This window comes from Peromyscus leucopus, chromosome 15, assembly GCF_004664715.2.
Source record: "Peromyscus leucopus breed LL Stock chromosome 15, UCI_PerLeu_2.1, whole genome shotgun sequence".
Classification (NCBI taxonomy): domain Eukaryota; kingdom Metazoa; phylum Chordata; class Mammalia; order Rodentia; family Cricetidae; genus Peromyscus; species Peromyscus leucopus.
Genome location: NC_051076.1, coordinates 61493395 through 61512656, shown reverse-complemented (window position 1 = coordinate 61512656; position 19262 = coordinate 61493395). Strand labels below are relative to the sequence as shown.

General features: G+C 46.2%; 1 protein-coding gene across 2 annotated transcripts in view; it reads left to right on the top strand.

Annotated features, from left to right (window-relative positions):
* Mgat5 (alpha-1,6-mannosylglycoprotein 6-beta-N-acetylglucosaminyltransferase) overlaps positions 1-19262 on the top strand; it is a 289240-nt gene that overhangs the window by 82565 nt on the left and 187413 nt on the right. Inside the window, exon 3 of one of the 2 annotated variants that reach the window (XM_028874926.2) lies at positions 14151-14550. In XM_028874926.2, the coding sequence (XP_028730759.1) occupies positions 14310-14550 (241 nt within the window). In that variant the 5' untranslated portion in view covers positions 14151-14309. Of the gene's footprint in view, positions 1-14147; positions 14551-19262 lie in introns of both variants that reach the window. The other variant, XM_028874925.2, reaches the window with a different exon arrangement.

Here is a 19262-nt window from a genome sequence, read left to right as displayed (position 1 = left end):
AATGGCAGTGAGGTAGCTTTTAACATTTTTATTGTTTACCATATTGTTTCTTTGAATTTCTTTATTTTATTTTGATGTGTGTGTGTGTGTGTGTGTGTGTGTGTGTGTGTGTGCGCGCGCTTGTGTGTGCACATGATTGTGTGTGTACTCAATAGGACAACTTGCAGGAGTCACTTCTCTCCTGCTATGTGGATCTCCGGGATCAAGCTCCGGTTGTCAGGCTCGGGAGCAAGTGCCTTGAACCACTGAGGCATCCCACTAGCTCTTTTTATTCAATGGTTTGTTCATTAAGACAGGGTGTAGTTCAGGTTAGCCTGGAACTGCCTTTTGTAGCCTGAATATGGCCTTGAGCTGCTGATCATCCAGCCTTTGCCTCCACATTCTGGGAGTCTAGGTGTGTACCACCAAACCCAGTTTCTGTGATGCCCTGGACTGAATGCAGGACCTTGTGGATGCCTGGCAAGTGCTCTTAATTAGCAACAGAGCTTTACACACAGCCCCTATCACTTCTGTTTTTTAAGGACATTAAATACAATACATATTTACATATATGATCACCCATCACCCTCTGTGCAGGAAGAGCCTGAAAGAACAGCATCGACCAAAGAGCTAGACAGCACATGCTATTCAGACGTGGACTAGGCACTAAGAGCCCAGGAGGTTTCTGAAGGTTGTGTGTTGTATGCTAATGAAAACCATTTCTATTCTTAATGGCCTGGTGGTTAAAGGCAGGATGCTGCATCAGGGAAACGGGTCAAAGTAGAAATGATGGAGGGCTCTGCCAGTTTCTCTTGAGATTATCCTCCATTTAGCAAACAGTTACATTATCACATGGACACACACACACCACACACACACACACACATGCATGCATGCACGCACACACATTGTAACATTTTTAAAGAAACCATATTTAGAAAGAGAACGTGTGATTATCTGATTGTTTTGTCCCTTCATTTATCAGAATTAAAAGCTTCACACTTGGAGTGAGTTACTTTTACAGAAGTGTTTCAAACAGCAGAGTGGGGGCCCACCTGTCTGCTCCTGGCATTTGGAATCAAAACAAACAAACAAACAACAACAACAACAACAACAAAAATTAAAACACACAAAAGAGAGTTGGCTGTGTGAATTAATCTTACCCTCCCTTCTGGGTTCTGAACTAAAGGTAGTGGAAGCATCTAGATGAAGATTAAAATACAATACGGAGTTAGTTTGATAGTTTCATTGGTAACATGCAAAGGAGCCTTAAATCTTGCTTAAAAAGCCAGGCACTGTAGCAAGTGCCTTTCGTTCCAGTGCTGGTGAGGAGAAGGGGAGAAACAGGCGGATCCCTAGGACTTTTCTGGCCGGTCTCTCCTGCATGTTGAGTTCAAGGCCAATGAGAAACTTGTCTAACTAAATAAAATAAACAAATGTCTGTGTGCCTGAGGAGTGACAGCCAAGGTTGGCCACTAGCCTTCCACACGTTCTTGCAGACACATGCTCACACCCCCATGAACACACATATACCCTCAAAGTACACGATAATGTATAATAATCCCAGGTCAGTCTTCAGCATCAAATAAATAAATATGAAAACACACCACAGTTTTGCTGTTATAGATCAGAATTGGAAGATGTGACTTGGATGTGGACTTCTGACCTTAGCTGACCTAAGTGATGCCTAGGCAGTCACAGATAGTCTGGCACTGAGGTACAGACACCCTTGCTCACTTCCAACAAGAGAACTGCAACGGAGTATCTGTCTAGCAGTCTTCCTGCCCTGAGATAAAGTCCTCCCCTAGAAGCCTCCTAACAAGGCAAGAGACTGGTCATCCTCCTTTCTTCCTGGGAAATTGATTATATGTCCTGCATGACAGTAAGTCCGGTAGAGCCTTCCTTTTATAAACCACTTGATTTGTTTTGAAATCCAGGTACGTGAAACCCAAACATTGGGCAGTTTCTTGCATAGTTTTGACTTTAGGACCAGTAATCAGAGTCTGGCTTCAAATCTGCCTTTGGTCTCCACACTGAATGCATTTTAATGAGCACATATTCTTGGAGCTGACTTTGTGGACAGAGCTTACCTTTCCTTACACAGTTAAATACTGGATGTTGTGCATTAAATGAGCAAATTGACTTGCCATTAATCACTTGGAACATTAGCAGATAGGCTGTCAAGGTGAATGAAACAGGGATAGGGAGACTGCTCTGTTAGTAAAGTGTTTGGTACCCAAGCATGAAGGCCTGAATTCAGATCCTTAGCATCTGTATAAAAACCCAGGCAGCCTGTAATTCCAGTGCTGGGAAGCGCAGAGACAGGAGAATCCTTGGGGCTTGCCCTCCACTCTGTATAGGAGAATCAGCAAGCTCAAGGTTCAGTGAACGACCCTGTCTCCAAAATGAAGGGGGAAAGCAATTGAAGATGGCAGCTGGTTCACCTCACGCCTCTACACTCATGTGTGCATGCACACCCACCATACATGACACATCTACAACCAACATGTGCAAAAAAATGGGTGAGCTTCACAAGCTTTAACGTGTTGTATTTATTACGATTTTAATCCCCTGTCCTATGTGACTAGAAACTAAGAGAAACGTAATCACGTTGCTGGGGGATGTTGATGTGTAGTCACTTGTATGTGGAAAGGAGTGAGTGAATTCCTGAGGCAGAAGCTCATCTGTCACAAGGGGTCAGGTGAAGCTGTATGGAAGAATTCATGCATTGTGAATCCCTGGTGGCTCTCTCCAGTACAGTTGCCTCCAGCAAAATTTTGAAAGGGTATTAGTGGTCATGAAGATGCGTTCATGGGCCTTGGAAAAGACAGATATTCAAGCATTTTCAGCAGCTTCAAGTGTTGGTGGACATCCTCTTCTGCAATATTTAGACACCTGGCAATTGTGCTCGCTGAAGGCTTGATGGCTGTTCTACTTTAGAAATCAACTGCGCAAGTATTTGTGGTTACCAGTCAGTTCTAAAGAGAGTGCTTCCGAGGTTATAAAACACCACCACGAGCTCGAAGCTCCCTCTCCACCATGGCTAGTATTGACATGTGTAAAGAACACATGAGGCGTATTGAACCTGGGGGTTATTCATATTATCAGAATTAAGAGTTGGGAGATTTATATCCAGGTTATATCTTGGGCCAAAATTCGTGTGTGTGTGTGTGTCTGTGTGTGTCTGTGTGTGTGCGCGCGCGCATGCATGCAAGTGGAGGTTAAGCACTGACCTCAGTTGTCTTCTCAGTTATCCGCCACCTTCTCCAAGTCCTCACTACTATACCTGGCTTTTACTGTAGGTACGAGGAATCAAACTTGGTCCAATAAGCAAGCACTTATTGACTGAGCAATCTCCAGGGTCCCCAACTTCTGCTTCTCTAAGGAGATAACCAGCCAGTCTGGATAATGGGATAATCTGGAGACAGATTATCCTATAAGCCAGTAGGCATACCCTTCCAGGGAGCAGAGAAACTGCCTCTTAAAATATTGAAATAGGTCCCATTTTCTATCTCATTAGATAGGATCAATAGGGATGATAAAAGGAACATTTAATAATTCTCATTATTCTGCCTGTATATTAGAATCTCCTAGGGAGATTCTATTTGAAATGCCTCAGTTTGGGCCACACCCCAGATGAACTGAATCAGTGTCTTTGGCATATTTGAACCCTCTACCTTTTAGAAAGCAGCCAGGTGAGTCTTTAAGAGGGGTAGGGGTTGACGGGCAGGCTCTGAGTACTCGAGCTAATTCATCGTTTGTGTGTCCCGAGGGTTTGGGATGCCAGCTAGGTTGACCCAAGACTTGTCTGGGAGACTTGACCTTGACTTTATGAATTACAGAACAAGTGAACTTAGCAACTGGCGTACGATTGCTTGGTTCTTCTCCAAAGATGACAATTCATCCCTGGGGTGTCGGAGGCCCGAGACTGCTGGTGCTGTGTGCGGCATGTGGATGACTGTGTCCTCCTTCAGAGATGGTGAAGCCATTCTGAGGTCTAAGTGTGATAACCCTCTGATGGCCATGTCAGGGGTGTGTGTGTGTGTGTGTGTGTGTGTGCGCGCGCGTGCGCGCATGCACATATTTTCTCTCACATCAGCTAGATTTTTAACCTGGTGATCTTAATCTAGTCTAGTTTTTTGGATGGAGGGCTATCCTTTTTCTACAGACAGAACACTCTTGGTGTGGGCCAGCACCTAGCCTGGCTTCTCTCTGGATAAGGCAGGAGGGTCCTCCTGTAGGATGCCTGGTCATTGAACAATCATTCATTAATGGCTTTTCCCTTGATACTATTGCTTCCTATAGTTAAGATGATTGTAATTCTTTTTATGATGGTTTTCTTTACTCTGGAGACATTTGGGCTTTGACATTCGTGTGCATTCTCCCTCCCTCCCTCCCTCCCTCCCTCCCTCCCTCCCTCTCCCTCCCTCCCTCCCTCCCTCCCTTCCTTCCTTCATGGTGTTTTGAGACAGGGTTTCTCTGTGTAACAGCCCAAGCTGTCACAGAGCTCACTATGTAGACCAGGCTGGCCTCGAACTCACAGAGCTCTTCTTGCCTCTCCCTCTGGGAGTGCTGAGATTAAAGGCGTGCACCACCAGGCCAAAACTGTAAACTTACTTAAAACATTTTTTTTTTGCCCTTTCCCATTTGCTTTTGTAGCTTGGTTGTGTGTTAGGTTCTTGGGTGTAAACTTTGTAGGTGACAAGGTCTCCTGCTGTGTCAGAAGTTTGGGAAATGTTTGCAGAATTCTTCTTCGGGTTGCTGTGGTTTCACACCGTGGGTGGGAAGCTCTGTCAAGTGTGAGTAATTTATGGTTCTTGTGAGTGGGACTCACAGAACACGGGGCAGTCATAGCTGACAAGGTCGTCGCAGCTTCCTGCCCACCCTTGTCCTCTCTCTCCTGTCCACTTCCCGGCAAGATGTGGACCCAGGAGGCCATGTTGGAGAGACGGGATGTTCACTCCAAAGCTTCCTTTCTCTGTTCCTCCCCTCTGTATGTGGAGACCCACCATGCGAACGGCTAGGCAGAGGAGACAGGGAGGTGTGGTCAGGATCTTTGAAAACATTGTATTTGATTTTTAAGTTACATTTATTTATTTGTGTTTTGGGGTGTATGTGGCAGTCAGAGGAGAGCTTGCTGGAGTTGGTTCTCTTATTGTACTCTATGGGTCCTGGCAACCAAATTCAGGTTATCAGCCTTGGAGACAAGCACCTGTACCCACTGGGCCATCTGACTAGCCCTGAAAGCCTACGTTAAACTAAATCTGAAGCATCTGTGGACTGTCTGGAACCTTTGGGAAATCCTATGGAGCACGGCATGAAAGCCAGTAGTTTGGTTCTCTAGGCTCATCCTTAGTCATGCCACTTTTAAAGTGCTCTTTGGTTCTAGAATGTTCTGCATTTTTGCCATAGGCAGAACAAAGCTATGAATCAAAGATTCCCAAGTGTTTTAGGGCCTTATCACCATCTCTGCTGACGTCTCCCTGTGGCCACCCTCATGTGACAGTGATAACTCACAGGGTCCATAGATGGCTCCCTCGCTTCTCTGTTCTGTTCCTACGTTTTATATATGGTGTGTGTGTGTGTGTGTGTGTGTGTGTGTGTGTATTTGGAAGCCAGAGGTCAGCCTTTGATGTTGTTCCTTAGGTTCCGCCCCCCTTATTTATTGTAAACTGTTATTATTACTGTGTGTGTGCATGCGCACACACTCGCACACACTACCCAACACACACATGGAGGTCAGAGGGTAACTTTGTAGAGTCGGATCTCTCCTTCCACCTTTTCCTGAGTTCTGGGGATCACGTTCAGGTTGACATGATCGCAAAGCAAGCAGCTTTACTGCTTGGCCTTCTGTCTCCCTGGCTTCCTCATTTTTTCGTGATGGCATCTCTCACTTGCCCTGAGCTCAGCAATTTGGCTAGGCTGGCTAGGGAGTGAGCTCCAGGGGTCCATATACCTCTACTTTTCTGTGCCAGAATCAACACTTCTGGCTTTTTACTGTGGGTTCTGGAGATCGAACTTAGGTCCTCATGCATGCAAAGCCATCTGAGCCATCCCCCCAGCCCCAGGATTCTTTACCTTTTGGGACCTCACAGAGCCTGGAGGAAAGTTGAAGCCAGACTGTGTTGCTGACCTGTAGGTAAATTCCTCAGGATTGCCCTTTGTATCCAGGGGGGATGGGTTCTGTTATTCTGGGGCCGGGGAGGATTTGTGCAGGAGGTGAGGTTGAGTCAAGACGCTGGAGGTGTGGGTGTGGGTTGCAAAGCGAACAGAGGCAAGCACAGATGGTTTGGGAAATCCTGAAAGTTACTGGAGAGAGTGAAGGTAAAGCCGGGTCTCTTAGCCAAGGTTAAAGGTAGATAGGAACTGATTCAGTACATGGTTTGGACAGAGTATGAAACTGAGTTAGAGCAGGTAGTCACATGCAAATCGTACCATGTTGTCTCTGGGACTGGTGGGGCTCTGGGTTGGCGCTGGCTTCACTGCTGGATGAATGAGCCTCTCTAGCTTTATTCATCCTCTCTAGGGCCAGGGACGGATAAAGGACACTGGAGAGTTGTTTGAAGGACCTGCTGGATCTGTGTAGTTCTACTGCTGTGGGTTGGGCTGTTTTCTGAACAGTCCTCACCTGAGTGGCATCCGTCGAGTTAAGGTGTGCCCAGGAGCTACCCGGAGCAAAGCCTATGAGGTTGCTACTGAGGGGTAAGAGTGGCTGTGTCTGGGGAACTGGAGGCCAGTGGCTCTGTGAACGTTCTGCCGCTAGCCTGTGGCCAGCCTTTGTAATGATACAGTGTGGTCTTTCTGGATGGTGGAGGGCGGAAGGAGGCTGCTGCAGACCCGAGAGGCCTGTTTGCTAAACAGAGTCCCAATCCCCACCTTCGGCTTTTGAGGGGCTTTCTTTCTCATTGCCCCTTTGAAAGATGCTTCACACACGCTACCATTCTCCAACATTGTATCAGTGTTTTCACAGTTATTTATCTGCAGGAGTTACTTCCTATGGCTAATCCCCTCGCAAGAAGTACCATCGGAGGTAAAGGTTGCCTCACAGGTTAAGAAGGGATCCAGTCTGGCTTGGGAGGGAAGGCGGGGTGCCAGGAATTCGAGGTGGCTGGTCACTTTGTTTATGCAAAAATGGAGAGAAATTTGAGAGCAGAGAGGGAACAAATCCAGACTCTACAACCTCAAGGCCCACCTCCAGTGACCCACCTTCTCCCGCAAGGCTCCATCCCCTAAAGGTTTCACAACCTTTCAGACGGCACCACCAGCTGAGGACCGCGTGTTCAAACACATGAGCCTGTGGGGGGAGGGGGAGGCATTTTTTATTAGGACACATCGGCCTCATCACAACCTATTTTAGATATGGTAGGTCCTCCCAAGGAACCCTGCATACTTAAGATGCCACTTCCAGCCATTCCTACACCGTTGTCCACTCACTCAGCCCTAAACAGCTACTAGCATGTTCCTGCCTCTGCCTACTTTAGAAGTTTTGTGTAAATGGGACCGTGTCAGAGACTTGCTTAGGCTCACAAGGTTCGGGTCCCCAAAGAGGCTGTGTGGAGTTGGTTGGGAGAGAAAGAGGAGACAGACATGATCTGAGGGTAGGTCAGTATGGCTGCCAGCAACCTTTAATTGAGAAAGGATTACACCTTTTTTTTTTTTTTTTTTAAAGATTTATTTATTATGTATACAGCATGTATGACTGCAGGCCAGAAGAGGGTACCAGATCTCACTACAGATGGCTGTGAGCCACCATGTGGTTGCTGGGAATTGAACCCAGGACCTCCGGAAGAGCAGTCAGGGCTCTTAACCTCTGAGCCACCTCTCCAGCCTCAGATTACACCTTTTATACTGTATAGTTGCTTATAGGATTCAACAGATGAAAAGGGGGCATGTGAGCTGGTGTGTGGCTTGGATCGGAGGTTGGGAATCTAACATTGACTTTGACAACAGGCACCAGTTATGTTAATAAAAGAGCAACAAGTCCTCTTGCCAGAGATAAGAAGGGGTGCTCTAGCAAGAAGGAACTTCCCTCAAGCCCCTGAAGGAATGAAGACCCTTATCCAAATGCCTGACCTTGAAAAGGACTTCTAGGGACCAGACACTATATTACAATTTAAGGGCAATTTTCATTCCTCAAGGGGACAGGCACTGAGCTGTTCCCTAATTGTGTCCCTTTGTGTCTTAGTTTTACTGTAGGGGCCCGTTCCCTTCATAGGCTCCCAAAAGGGAAGGTCCTGGTGTCTTACTCTTTTCCCATTATACCATACCATTCTGATTTCTCTGTACAACTGACCTCTTGCCCTTAATCAAGCCTCAGGCTCTGGATCTGAATTGTGGGCATTTCATCCTTGGGACCAAGTGTGTCTAGTAAATCTCTAACTTTCCTGTTCTTGGAGGGCACAATGGAATTCCTGGTTCCATGGTAGCAGGGATTTTTTTTTTTTTTCAAAGAATTACTTTGTTTAGACAGGCTACCATTATACATATTTTTATCCTTTACCAAAGCCTGCACAAAATCTCCCAAAGGGAAGGACATTAATATTGAGAATCATTAAAAATGAAAGTACAAAGGTGCTGGAGAAGTGTGGTCAGCAATGTTGAAATGCTGGAACTCTGTCAAGCAGCGATGGTCACCATGTGGTCCACGCCAGGACCATGTAATACATGGTTTCTTGCAACCTTTTCTTTCTCACTCAGCAGACCATTCTTGGGTCACACATGTAGCATCATTGATTTCTCCCTTATCTGTCTAAATACTATGGTTGGACTATTCCTGTTTGGCTTGCCAGTTGATCAGGTCATTTGTATTGTTTTCATTTTGGTCTGTTGTAAAGGATGTAGCTGTGAACATTTGTGTACAAGATTTTCTTCTTCATGGTTTTTTTGAGATAGGGTCTCTGTTATGAATTATGCATGGGGGGACCCCAGAGGGTATCCCATGCATGCAGGGAAACATGCTGGGTAGATGCAGTGGCGGGCTGGGCATATGCACACCATGCCGGCCAATAATTCACAACCCAGATACTGCATCTATGTGGAGAGTTTATTATAATAGAGAGATGAAGAGAAAGATAGGAAAGAGAGAGACAGAAGAGAGAGGTTGAGGGTGCACACCTCATGGGAGGGAAAAATAGAAGTGAGAGGAAAGGAGAGGAATGTTTCCTTAGAATGAGGCTTTTACATCAGGAGGCACGGTGGCATCAAAGGGTGGCATTTCAAGGGGCGGATCAGAATGTTAACAGTTCCACTATGTAGCCCTGGCAGGCCTGGAACTGGCTTTGTAGTCCATGCTGATCTGAGAGGCCCAGAAAGAGACCCGTCTTCCTCCTGAGTGTTAGAATGTGTGCACTCACCACCTATGGTACAAATGTTTACCCTGAAGACAGGATTTCTCTGTGTAACAGACCTGACTGTCCTGAACTTGCTTTGTAGACCAGGCTGGCCTCAACTCACAGAGATCAGCCTGCCTCTGGCTCATGATTAAAGGCATGCACCACCACCGCCCTGCTGTTTTGTTTTTAAATGTATGGGGACATCATGTTTTCATTTTTCTAGCTGGAATTGGTGAGCGGAGAATGCCTGCGACTCCCTGTGTAGGCATTTGAGGAGCTGCTGGGCTGTTTTCCACAGGGTGCACCATTTTCCTTCCCTGCAGCAATAATGCCCACGCTACCACCACCCGTTCACCATGTCCGAGCGAGGGGCTGTGGATCGAAAAAACTGAGACAAAGACAGCCAGTCATTCACCACAGCAGAATGCCCAATGCCATTTATTGAAAGAGGGAAGGTTTACAGTACTGATGTTTACAATCTTGCATCTAAGCTGTTTACGCCCAATATTCAGGATACACAGACAGGGAACTTCCCTTAAGCATTCAGAAGGGTGGAACCTGGCAGGGAATTAGCATAGGGAGGACATCTGGTCAAGGTAGGCAAGCAGGCAAACAGTTTATTTGCTATTTGTATTTTCTATTGCTGTCCTAATGGGTGCAAAGTGGCATCTTATTGCTTCTGTGGTTTATATTTCCCTTTTCCCCAATGATTAAAGACATTGAATGTACTGATGTGATTTTCTTCTTTTGTTATTAGAACTGACATGTGACCTTGCCAAAGATTTTACTGTCTTGAGTAGGAAGGGAAGGAAGGAAGGAAGGAAAGGGTAGGAAGGGAGGGAAGGAGGGAGGGAGGAAGGAAGGAAGGAAGGAAGGAAGGAAGGAAGGAAGGAAGGAAGGAAGGGAAGGAAGGGAAATGGGTGATACTAGCCTTTAAGGTGACTGTTTTGTTTTGTTTTCCTTTTCTTGTGTGTATATGCAGGCTGTGCATATTTATGTGTCTGTAGGTGCACATGCACACACATGTAGAGACCTAGAGTCAGCCTCTAGTATTGTCTCTCTGGAGCCAACCAAGCATCTTTTTAGACACAGGGTCTCTCACTTGCCAAGTAGGCTAAGTCTCAGGGATCTGACAGTTTCATTGGCACTGGCATTCAAAGCTCACCACCATGCCCAGTTTTTGATGTGGGTTTTGGTATATAGAACTCAGGTCTTCATGACTGCAAGGCAAGTACCATTCTTAACTGAGCTATCTCCCTATTACTGTAAACAGACCTGCTGCAAACGTTCTTAGCTTGAATGCCTGCTTTCTGATCACCTTCGGTCTGAGTTTTCTCCATTGTGTATCTGTTACTTGCTGATCATCAAGTCCTTTCATGGGACCAACATTCAGTAAGGATGTTGTCCTAAAGCTTGTCAGTATCCTCCTATTTCTCTGAGATATGTGCGTATCTTCTCAATGAGACTTCTGAAGCCATAACTTCTGTCTTCCTAATGGGAATCACGGAGGTGAATTCTAAGGTGATTCTCTGTATGTGCTGATAGTTTCTGTTATTTCACAATCTGCCATTCCTGGAAATTCTATAGTTGCTTATGATGAGCCCCTCATGGGCTCTGGACTCCAAATGTGTACCTCTCTGAGTGTTTTGATTCTTTCCTGTTGCTGTGATACAATTCAGTGAATAAAGCTTGGCTCACAGTCCGTCATGGTGGAGATATCGAAGTGGCAGAAGCCTAATGCAGCTGGCTGCATCACATCCACAATCAGGAATAGAGAGCAATAAATACTCGCTCATTTTCTCCGTTTTATACAGTTCAGGATCCCAGCCCAGGGAATTCTTTCACCCACAATTAAGATGAATCTCCCCACATTGATCAATCAAGACAATCCTTCACAGGTATGGCCAGAGGCCCACCTTCCAGGTGAATCTATATCCCATCAAGTTAAGAGTGAAAATAAACCTCTCACTGAGCTGGAATAATTTCACCTAAGCTGGCTTAGCCATCATTTAACCCTAGAATGTACCATCTGGGTAGTGTTGTAAAATATAATTTTAAGGTGTGTTACTTTTGTTTATGTTGCATTTGTTTAACTCTGTGAAGCTGTGTTACTGTGCCTGTGTAAAACACCTGATGGTCTCATAAAGAACTGAACGGCCAATAGCGAGGCAGGAGAGAGAAATAGGCAGGGCTGGTGGGCAGAGAGAATAAATAGAAGGAGATATCTGGGAGGAGAGATCTAGAAGCAAGAGAAGGAGGAGGAGATCAGGGGCCAGGCAGCCAGATACACAACCAGCAATGGAGTAAGAAAGAAAGGTAGACAGAAGTAGAGAAAGGGAAAAGCCCAGAGGCAAAAGACAGACGGATTAAAAAAAGCTGGTAAGAAACAAGCCAAGCTAAGGCCGGGCATTCATAAGTAAGAATGAGCCTCCATGTGTATTTATTTGGGAGCTGGGTGGTGGGTCCCCCAAAGAGCTGAAAGAGCCCAGAGAGTAAAAAAACAACCAGCTACATTTTAGCATCCAACATGGGGCCATAGAAAGCTGAAAACACGGTTGTTCTGACCTTTCCAAGGCAAAGGGTTAGAAACCTCTGGCCTTCTACCAAAGGCCTGGTCTTTGCTCTAGTCCTTGCTCTGGCCCTTGCTGTGACTTTAACCCTGTTCCAGCCTCCATCAACCTCATCATTATGGTTAACTGAGGAAGTGGAGTGGAACTTCCTGTCTGAAAGTTTCTAGTTAATCTTGTCAGCAGTTCAAGATCTGTCCTAGAAGAGTCAAAGAAAATCACCAGAAGGCCCCCTTTTGGGTATGGTACCCTGCTAACATGGCCTGGGAAAGTCCCCTCAGATCTGAGGTGATAATGAGTGTGGATTATCTAGAAGGAAGTACTGCTTCCTGTACTGGGGGGATGGCGTTCAAAGTATTAGCCTTCTGAGGGTGGGAGCTCCATCTTGCTCACATTCAGATCCCAGGGCTGGGAGCAGCAGGTACTCAGTGTGTACCTGCAAACCACAAAGAGAAGGAAGGAAGGGGGGTGCCATTCCACTGGCCACCACTTGGAAGTGCCAGTGTCCCCCAAGACAAGGACATGTGGCTTTCAGGTACTTTGTTGTTCCCCTGTGGTCGTTGTCTGCCTATTTGTCTTTCTTAATTCCTCTTTCCCTCTTTCTTCCTTCCTTCCTTCCTTCCTTCCTTCCTTCCTTCCTTCCTTCCTTGTTGAGGGAGGATCTCATGTAATCCAGGCTAGCCTGGAACTCCTTATGTAACCAAGGATAACCTGAATTCCTGATCCTCCTACCTCTCTCTAAATGCTGTGCTGGAGATTGAAGCTGGACTTTACTTGCACATGCTAGAAAGCATTATACTAGCAGAGGAAAGCCCCAGGCCGGATCAGTGTCTTTCTCTGAGCAGGTGCATGTAGGTAGCCCTTGACTCCTGATCATGTGACCTGAACACTTGCACTCCCGAGTGGTGTGAGAAGCTATGTATGTACCCATTGTGTTTTCAGTGTTGTGTTCAATAGATGACTTGAGATACATCATTACAGAACAGGTTTATGTTAGGTGATTGTGCTCAACTGTAGGCTAATACAAACGTTCTGAGTTTGATTTGAAAAGACTAAGCTAAACTGCGATGCTTGACTGGTTTAAAGAGTATTAAATACAATTTCCACTTAATGATAGTTTCAGCTACTGAGAGATTTATTAGGACATATCTCAATGGAAGTAGGAGAGTCTGGATATTTGTCCAAAGGGTTCCTTAAACAAGACATGGAGCTCCACTATGTCAGCTTTCTATCATTGTGACAAAATGTTTGACGCCATGACTCTGGCTAAAGAGCACCCTACCTGTGCATACCTACCCATCAGCCTGTCTGCAGCCTCTCCTCAGGCCCTCCTTGCTCAGAAACCCCAATAGAGAGCCCTGTCTGTGCTGTTATCAGAGGGGAGACTGAACACCTTCACATCGAAACTCTGCCCTTGAACTTTTCGTTTTGCCTCGTGACGGCAGTGAAAGTGAGAACCGCAGAGAAGCTGCCAGCCAGCCAGGTGCCTTTGGGCTTCCTGTGCAGCAGGCACGCCATCCTGTGATGTGCAGCTTTTGCTCCAGATAGCTGGGACCAGGGGCTGGGGTGAAGCTCGCTGATGGAACCAGTACTGAGCATGCGCTCGGGCTTTGGTCTCTGGCATCTCCAACATAAAGCCAAAACACAAAGACACCTGCTGTGCCTCTGGCGTCTTTCTCTGCCAGTGCTTGGGAGTGGCACCTGGCAGAGTCATTTACCCTGGAACACTGATAGTGAGATCCAGCCGTGCTTAAATAACAGAGGACCATCTCCCCTTTCCTCCTTAGCCCTCTCTGAGGATGCATCCACTTTCTTGAACACCCCTCAAGCTCTATGCACAAACTTTGCTGCGAGCACGTGTGTAATTGACTTTCTAAGCTCAAGTTACACATGCACCAAGTACGGAGTGGTCATAGGACTCTGCCCCCCCCCCCCATGGGTTTTTGCTGACGTCTGGTGACACATCCTTCCATCTCCTCTGTACCTTGCAAAACAAGCTTCCTGTTTTGAACTAGGTCTAGAAGGGGAACAGCCCCGCTACACCTGTGTCCACACACTCAGATGCACACTTCCTCCAGTGTATTTGTACAGCTTTATGTAGCTCTACCAGATTTCTCTTCTGGGCTCACGGATCCCCAATTTTAGCCTAAAGTACTGAATCAGCGCATTAAGCTCCACAGGAAGCTACCTCAGTGCAGTTGCTGGTCTTTTTTTGTTTGTTGTGTTTTGTGGTGGTGACCACATTGCTAACTGTCCTCCTCCTTCACAGCAGCATGGAAGTCAGGCAAGGAAATCAGCTGACTCAGGAGCCGGAGTGAGAGCCACGCACCCTCTGCCCCAGCCTGCACCATGAACTTGCCTTCACCTTCTGCGTGTTGAGAGCCGAGGGAGGGGGGGCACGCTCAAGAGAGAGAGAGAGAAAGAGAGAGAGATGGCTTTCTTTACTCCCTGGAAGTTGTCCTCTCAGAAGCTGGGCTTTTTCCTGGTGACTTTTGGCTTCATCTGGGGGATGATGCTTCTCCACTTCACCATCCAGCAACGAACTCAGCCTGAGAGCAGCTCCATGTTGCGGGAGCAGATCCTGGATCTCAGCAAAAGGTACATTAAAGCCCTGGCCGAAGAAAACAGGAACGTGGTGGATGGACCATATGCTGGTGTCATGACAGCTTATGGTGAGTGTGGTGGCATGGGGGTGGGTTGCTCCGAGGGACCCCCCCCCCAACATTCCCACCTGTGGGCTTGTTATGGTTTGAAGATTCTCGGTTTTCATGGACAGTGATTACAGTTGTTTTTGTATGTGTGTCATTTGCGTCTTTGTATTTATACGTGTGACTATGGATGTGCACCTGCCGGAGGTCAGAGGATAATCTCAGGTGTGAGTCCTTACATTTTACCTCGGTTGCAGCAGAATCTCTTGTTGGCGGCCGCATGCCAAGCTAACTGCCTCCTGAACTTCTGAGGGATTTCCTTGTCTCTGCTGCCCATCTCTGTATAGGCATGCTGGGATTATATATGAGTGCTACCGTAGCTAGCTTTCTGTGGATTTGGGGGACCTGAACTCAGGTCTTTACACTTGTTCAGCAAGCTATCCTTCCGACCGACCCACCTCCCCAGCCCACAGCTATTCTTTTAGAAAGGTAATGCAGTGCCCTTTCTGGGACTGTGAGCTCCTGTCCACACCGACACCCGCTCTGCAGGAGTGCCAGTCTGCACACTCGAGCTCTCTGGATTGTGTTTTCAGCCAGTCCCCGCTCTGTCAACATATTTCTAGACTGTGCTCACAGGAGTCCGTTCAGGGAATGCAGTCGAACATTTTCATTATCTGTCCTTAAACAGAATGTAATTAGATACAGTGTAGGGGGACTGGTGGGGGGGGATGATGTTTGGGATGCCATCAAGGTCAGTGTTGAGCTAATCAACTGCCCTGTAGCTTTACTGTTTGATTTCCTGGACTTGATTGCTTGTCTTTAATTTTGCTCACTCAGAAAGAACTCTTATGCACATTGCTCATTTTTAGGTGCCTCGAATTCTTTTTAAAATGACACATGAGGTCTTAGCTTTCCTAGCATGCGTAGGTCCTCTGGGTTGGATCTGCCCATAGTGACACATGCCTGAAACCTCAACAACATAGGGAGTTTGTGACTAACCTGGGTTACATGAGACTGTGTGTGTGTGTGTGTGTGTGTGTGTGTTGTATAATATACTATATAATATATATATGTGTATATATATATAATTTTTAGATATATAAAAGTATGTATGTGAAATATATCTTTTTTTTCCTGTTAGTAAAAGTTATGCTTAGTCTAGAAAAATGGAAGGTGTAAACAGAAAAACAAAAGAGGAAAAGTCACATAAAACTATGCTCCACGCAGTATCCATAATTAGCATTTAGTGTATATTCTGATAGATTTTTCCATCATGATGATGATGATGTGTGCCTGCCCATTCATGTATCTGGGTGTATGCAGCACAGCACATAATGGAGGTCAGTTCTTGCTGCAGGCTGCAAGAATGTAAAATAGAGATTCAGCTATATATGATAAAGCTATACCTAGAAGGATCAAGGAATCCTTCTGGAGGAGAAGTCAAACATCAAGGAATATTTGATGTTATTTGGCTTCTAATATATCAGCTGTTTCCTGCTATCAATTTCTTGTGCACTCATAAGCCCTAGGCCATAAGGGCAAATAAAGATAGTTTCTCAGACCTACTGCTGATCTGAACTAGGTAACACTTCTACAGAGACAATGCCTGTCTCCTAAGCCTAGGAGACAGGTGGATGTGTAGATGCACAGCTTTGCTTCTTGTGCAAATGTAGCTCAGATTCCCCCTTCCCCTCACAGGCCAAATGGCATTCTAGAGCAGGTGACTCAGAACAAAAGGTTTTTTTGCATACCAGGTGGAAGGTTGAGGCAGAATTCCTACCTCAGGGCAGAGTCATATGATGGGAGAAGAAAAGACCAAGACAGAGTTTTTGCAGATAGTAGGTGGGCTGAGTTAGGTCAGGAGAGTAGGAATGGGCATGAATGGAGGAACTGAGGACGAAGATGAGATCGAGAGCATGAGAGCTCAGTTAGGACTATGAGAGGACAGGAAGAGAAGGGACAGAGAGGAGCTGAGTATGAGAGCAGAAAAGATGTCCTGTAGATAGAGAACTGACTCAGAAAAGTAAAGTGTATGGACTAAAGAGTTTTGTGTACTTAGATTCATTTAATATCATCAAATATTAGATATTCATCTGGTTGTAGATTCTTCCTGGACCCTAGGAGAGGATTATCGAGGGACTGGACCCTGTATAGTCTGCTATAAATTCTCCTTCTACCATGTGGGCCCCAGAGATGGAACTCAGGTCATCAGGCTTGGTGACAAGTGCCTTTACTCTCTGAGCCATCTCGTCTGACCCTGATGGTGCAAAACTGGACATAAAAATACGAATAAAATATATACATTGCAGATGGACTTGGGGTTGCACTGTCTTGGGGATTTCTCCATCCCAGGATGCCCTGTGGTCACTGAGGATCCAGAATGACCTGGGTTCCTAAGAGGGTGAGCTCTTGTTAGTCATCAGATGGAAAACTGAGCCATGAAACCCAGACTTCAGTAGGCTGTGGTGGTGTAGAAGAGCTGACATTCTACTTTATGGCCCAGTCACGGACATGCCCGCAGGATATAGCATTCATGTGATGATTAGAACACATGCTGCTGGAGGCTATGTTTGGGCAGCTGGAGTATAGGCACAGGAAATCACATGTTCCACCGAAGCCTGGTTCTGTGGGGTGTGTGTCTGTGAAGAGACGACAACGATAGCTGAGGAGCCCTGGTGATTCTAGGATCAGATTGCTTTTATTTTGTTTCTCCGAGCTTTGTCGCAGCAGTCTTGGAGGGATGGTTCAGTTGGTAAAGTGCTTGCCGTGTAACCACAAGGACCTGAGCTTGATTTCCCAGCACCGATGTACAAAAGCCCGGCATGAAGGAGCAGCATGTACCTACAATCTCAGCACCGGGGAGGCTTGTTAACCAGCCAGCCTATCCCAATCAGGAGCTCCAGGCTCACTAAGAGACTCTGTCTCAAAAACCAATGAGGAGAGCAAAAGAGGAAGACAACCTCTTTCTTCCATGTGCATGCACACATAAACACTGTACACAGACATGAGAGAGAGAGAGAGAGAGAGAGAGAGAGAGAGAGAGAGAGAGAGGAGAGGAGAGAGAGAGAGAGCCCAGCAACAAACACTAGATGCCCAACCACACAAGTCATATGACTCATTGGCTTGGCTTATGTTGTCTATCAGTTTCAGAAATCAGTTACCGCCAGAGAGGAAAGAATAGCACAGAACATTGGTGTTGCGTGTGATGTGACCTGTGGTAGATGCTGTCTTAAAAGTTTTAATCCCACACGTACTTTGTTATACCCTCCTTGGGAAAGGACAACAACTTAGCAGTAATTTCCTCTAATCACAGTTTATCAAACTTTTTCCGTGGGCAGCACAAAAACATATGAGCTAGTTATTTATAGACTTGTGATCTTACTAGTTGTTTTTATTATGTGTTGATAAAAAGCTCAGAGTGCAGGCTTCCTGCATATTCTAGAGAAAATACATCTGGTCTTAGCTTTTTAGTGTGTGTGTGTGTGTGTGTGTGTGTGTGTGTGTGTGTGTGTGTGTAATATAAAAGTAACCCAGGACTGGGGAGATAGCTTACAAGAGACCAGAGGACCTGCATTCAGTCCCCAGAAATCATGTTAAGAAAGAAGGAGAGGGAGGGAGAGGGAGAGGGAGGGAGAGAGGGAGAGAGGAAGAGAGAGAGAGAGAGAGAGAGAGAGAGAGAGAGAGAGAGAGAGAGAGAGAGAGAAGAGAGAAGAGAGAGCCTGGCAGTGGTGGCACACACCTTTAATCCCAACACTCGGGAGGCAGGCGGATCTCTGTGAGTTTGAAGCCAGCCTGGTCTTCAAAGCAAGTTCCAGGATATCCAGTTTTGTTACACAAGAAACCCTGTCTCAAACAACAACAACAACAACCACATACACACACACACACACACACACACACACACACACACACACACACACACACACACACCAGTCATAGTGTGCTAGTTGTAAACCCAGCACTGGGGAGGCAGAGACAGCTATATCCCTGGACTCACTGGCCAGCTGACTGAGCCCTCTTGGTGAGCTCCAGACCAGTGGGAGACCCTATCTTAAACAAATACAAACAAGATGGATGGTGTTTGCGGAATGACAGTTGAGGGTTTTCTCCAGCTTCCTCCACATGCACAAGTGTGTTTACACACACACACACACACACACACACACACACACACACACACACACAACACAGTCTTCTGTTGGAATTTCAGCCAAGTGCTTGTCATCACAGGACATTGCATCTCAAAGCACCTATAAGAATTATTTATTCCAACCCGTTTCAAGATGAACATCAGCGAAGTAACCATTCATCTTTCCCGTCATATCAGCAAACAGTGAAACAGGAGTCTTAACGTGCTTTCCTCCCGCTAAGCTATCATACCAGTCTAGGTGGTCTTTGGAGCTGAGTTTCTAGAACTTACTAGAGTGTATGTGCTGGAGGTATTTGAGTCCATCCTGGGGTGAGGTCCACTGAGACAGGGTTTCCTGGTCCTATTGATGTTTGAGGTTAGAAAGGCTGTATTTCAGTAAGATTTTGCTTACATAGTGTTTTAGTTTTATTCTGTCAAAGTTGTACAGCACTCTGACCCAAAGCAGCTTTGGGCGGGAAAGGATTCATTTGGTTACACTTCCAAACTATCACTGAGGGAAGTCAAGTCAGGAACCTGGACGCAGGGACCATGGAGGGTTACCACTTGCTGGGTCACTCCTGGCTCATCCCTGGCTCCCTCCTGTTCT